The following is a 2,289-nucleotide window of genomic DNA, read 5'->3' on the forward strand; positions in this document are numbered from 1 at the left end:
AAAGCGCAATGATTGCTCCACTTAAATGCGACCCTAACTAAAATTAAACTTACGCATATGTAGCACATATGTATGTACATACATATATTTATGTCCTTTCATAGGGCGTTGTGTTGTATGGATTGTCTGCCACCGGACTCTTGATGGCATATGGTGGTGGAAAATGGAAGCTGATGAAATGAAAATTTTTTAGTCTTAAATATATCAAACTGAAATATTTTTAAATAAATATTTCATTCTAAATACTAACAATGCGTGCGTAAGTTTTTCAGAATGGGGCGACACACGGAGAGTCGTTTAAAATTGGCAACAAAAACGAAATTAGCCGAAGCGGAACACAAAGTTGATTCAAAATTGGCCAAAACACATGCGAATGGCCATATAGAGTGCATTATCTGCAAAGTCACACTGAAGTCGGCCACTTTATGGAAAGTGCATGTGAACTCAAAGCTGCACAAGGAGCGAATTTCGCTGGTTAAACAAATCAAGTCCACATATAAAGGCGGTACTGGCCTGTCAGCTGAAGCTGCGCCAAAGCCTGCAACTAAAATTGCTCCCAAAATAGAAGAGAAGCCGCCGCGTGTGTGCGCCGTAACAGAGACACAATTAACAAAGTCAGCACCAGCACCAGCTGCTCTTGAAAAATCATCGCCAAATAAAATCGATACTTTATTGCCGGAAAAGTTTTTCGACGATCCCGTCAAGGATGCCAAAATTCGCAACACAGAATATAAAGATCCGCTTACAGACGAATGGGAACGTTTTCAACGCGAAATTAGAGAGGCCTCTTCGGTGTCTGTGGCCATTATTGCGGGAGAACAAATTGAATCTGCGTTTGATAGAGATATCGACGAAATCAATGATCAAATGATACATTGGTCTAGATTTATGAATCTTGAGGCGCGAAAGGGAACACTCAGAGGCACGAAAGAGCAGAAATCCGAAAATCATAGCTCCGATGAGAACGAAAGTGACGACGAAGCAACAACGGAATTTTCTGACTGGCGTTCCAAGTCATTTCTTTAACCAATTATGAAGGATAAACATATTTGATTATAGTAGTAAATATTTATAAAATATTTGTTATTTTTGTTTGTATGCATCCTAAATTTTGGAATAAATTTGCGTTTAAGATATGCTGTATACATAAACATTCGAATTGACACAATTTTCTTGAAAAGTTATCAGGTGAGGGTGCGTAGCAATTTAAGAAATTAACATTAAAATCGGATACTTAATGGGAACATAACAAATTAGCTCGAGTGATAACGAAGTTTTAGACCAGGCGGTTGATTTTAGTGCGATTTTTTCAATTGAATGCTGGATAACGTAGTAAGAGCTGCCAATTGGCACACAGTAGAAAATATCGGAAAAAATGAGTATACTTTTTAAAATTTTTTTATTGAAATAACTTTAATTTTATGATCATGATAAGATATGATGCAGCAATACAAGGTGTTATCGGTTGGCAACTTATCGCTCTAATTCCGCCTTATTGACTGCCTTAGGTGAAACAGTGTTACTTCTTTAACAATTCCTTGCCTAATAATATAGTTGATTTTTTTTCTGAGTATACACATTTTGTTTTCTTAAAAAGGTATTTTATCTTATTTTATTTAATTTTATTACGAATATACTGTAAAAAAGCAAATTTTGTTTGGAAGAAAATATGAAATTTTATATTTTCCCCCCAAACGGGGATTAATTTCTTCCCGTTTTTCTTTTTATTCTACTGAGCTAAGGCAGTATCAAATCGAGCTGTCAAAACGGATACCACCTTGTATTATTGCATCATGGTGGGTACCTACCACTCTGTTGGGCCTAGGTAAGCCATGTCGAATCTATGATTGTGTATGTATCTGTCACGAAAAAAGTTCACACGGTCATAAGTTCGTCGGAATTCGTTTTATGTATGTATATTACCAGATAACTTTGGACCACGTGAGCCGTTTGCGATATAGGGAAGGTGGTACCATACTAATTTGGTTTATATGACCATTGAAGTCGGTTGTATTTTTTGCTTAAAAATTACACAGGACAATTATTATTATTTTTTTAACCTATTTATGATCTAATAGTAGGAATCCCTTTACCAGCTTCCCATAGGAAACGTATGGTTGAAAACTTTTCTATTAAATAATTGTCTGCCTAGAATTTAAGCTAAACTTTACCATTCTGTTCCTTCGTGTAGTACAACGAATTTTTAAATTTTTTGAGATTTACTACTTGGCGGTTTCAATTCCTTTTAGTTGCGTTCTCTTGCTATTACTCACTGCTCTTTTTAGTGCT

The 2,289-nt window shown here is 35.8% G+C and overlaps 1 protein-coding gene across 1 annotated transcript; it reads left to right on the forward strand.

The window, feature by feature from the left end:
• The first annotated feature begins 26 nt into the window (after nt 1–26).
• LOC108377880 (zinc finger protein 830-like) lies at nt 27–1,401 on the forward strand. The gene has a single exon (XM_017634174.1). The coding sequence runs from the start codon at nt 274–276 to the stop codon at nt 1,024–1,026; it is 753 nt and encodes a 250-aa protein (XP_017489663.1). The 5' UTR covers nt 27–273; the 3' UTR covers nt 1,027–1,401.
• The last annotated feature ends 888 nt before the right edge of the window (nt 1,402–2,289 follow it).

The sequence above is a fragment of the Rhagoletis zephyria genome, unplaced genomic scaffold (assembly GCF_001687245.7).
Source record: "Rhagoletis zephyria isolate East Lansing unplaced genomic scaffold, Rhagoletis_zephyria_1.1 Rzeph_scaffold_12897, whole genome shotgun sequence".
Lineage (NCBI taxonomy): Eukaryota > Metazoa > Arthropoda > Insecta > Diptera > Tephritidae > Rhagoletis > Rhagoletis zephyria.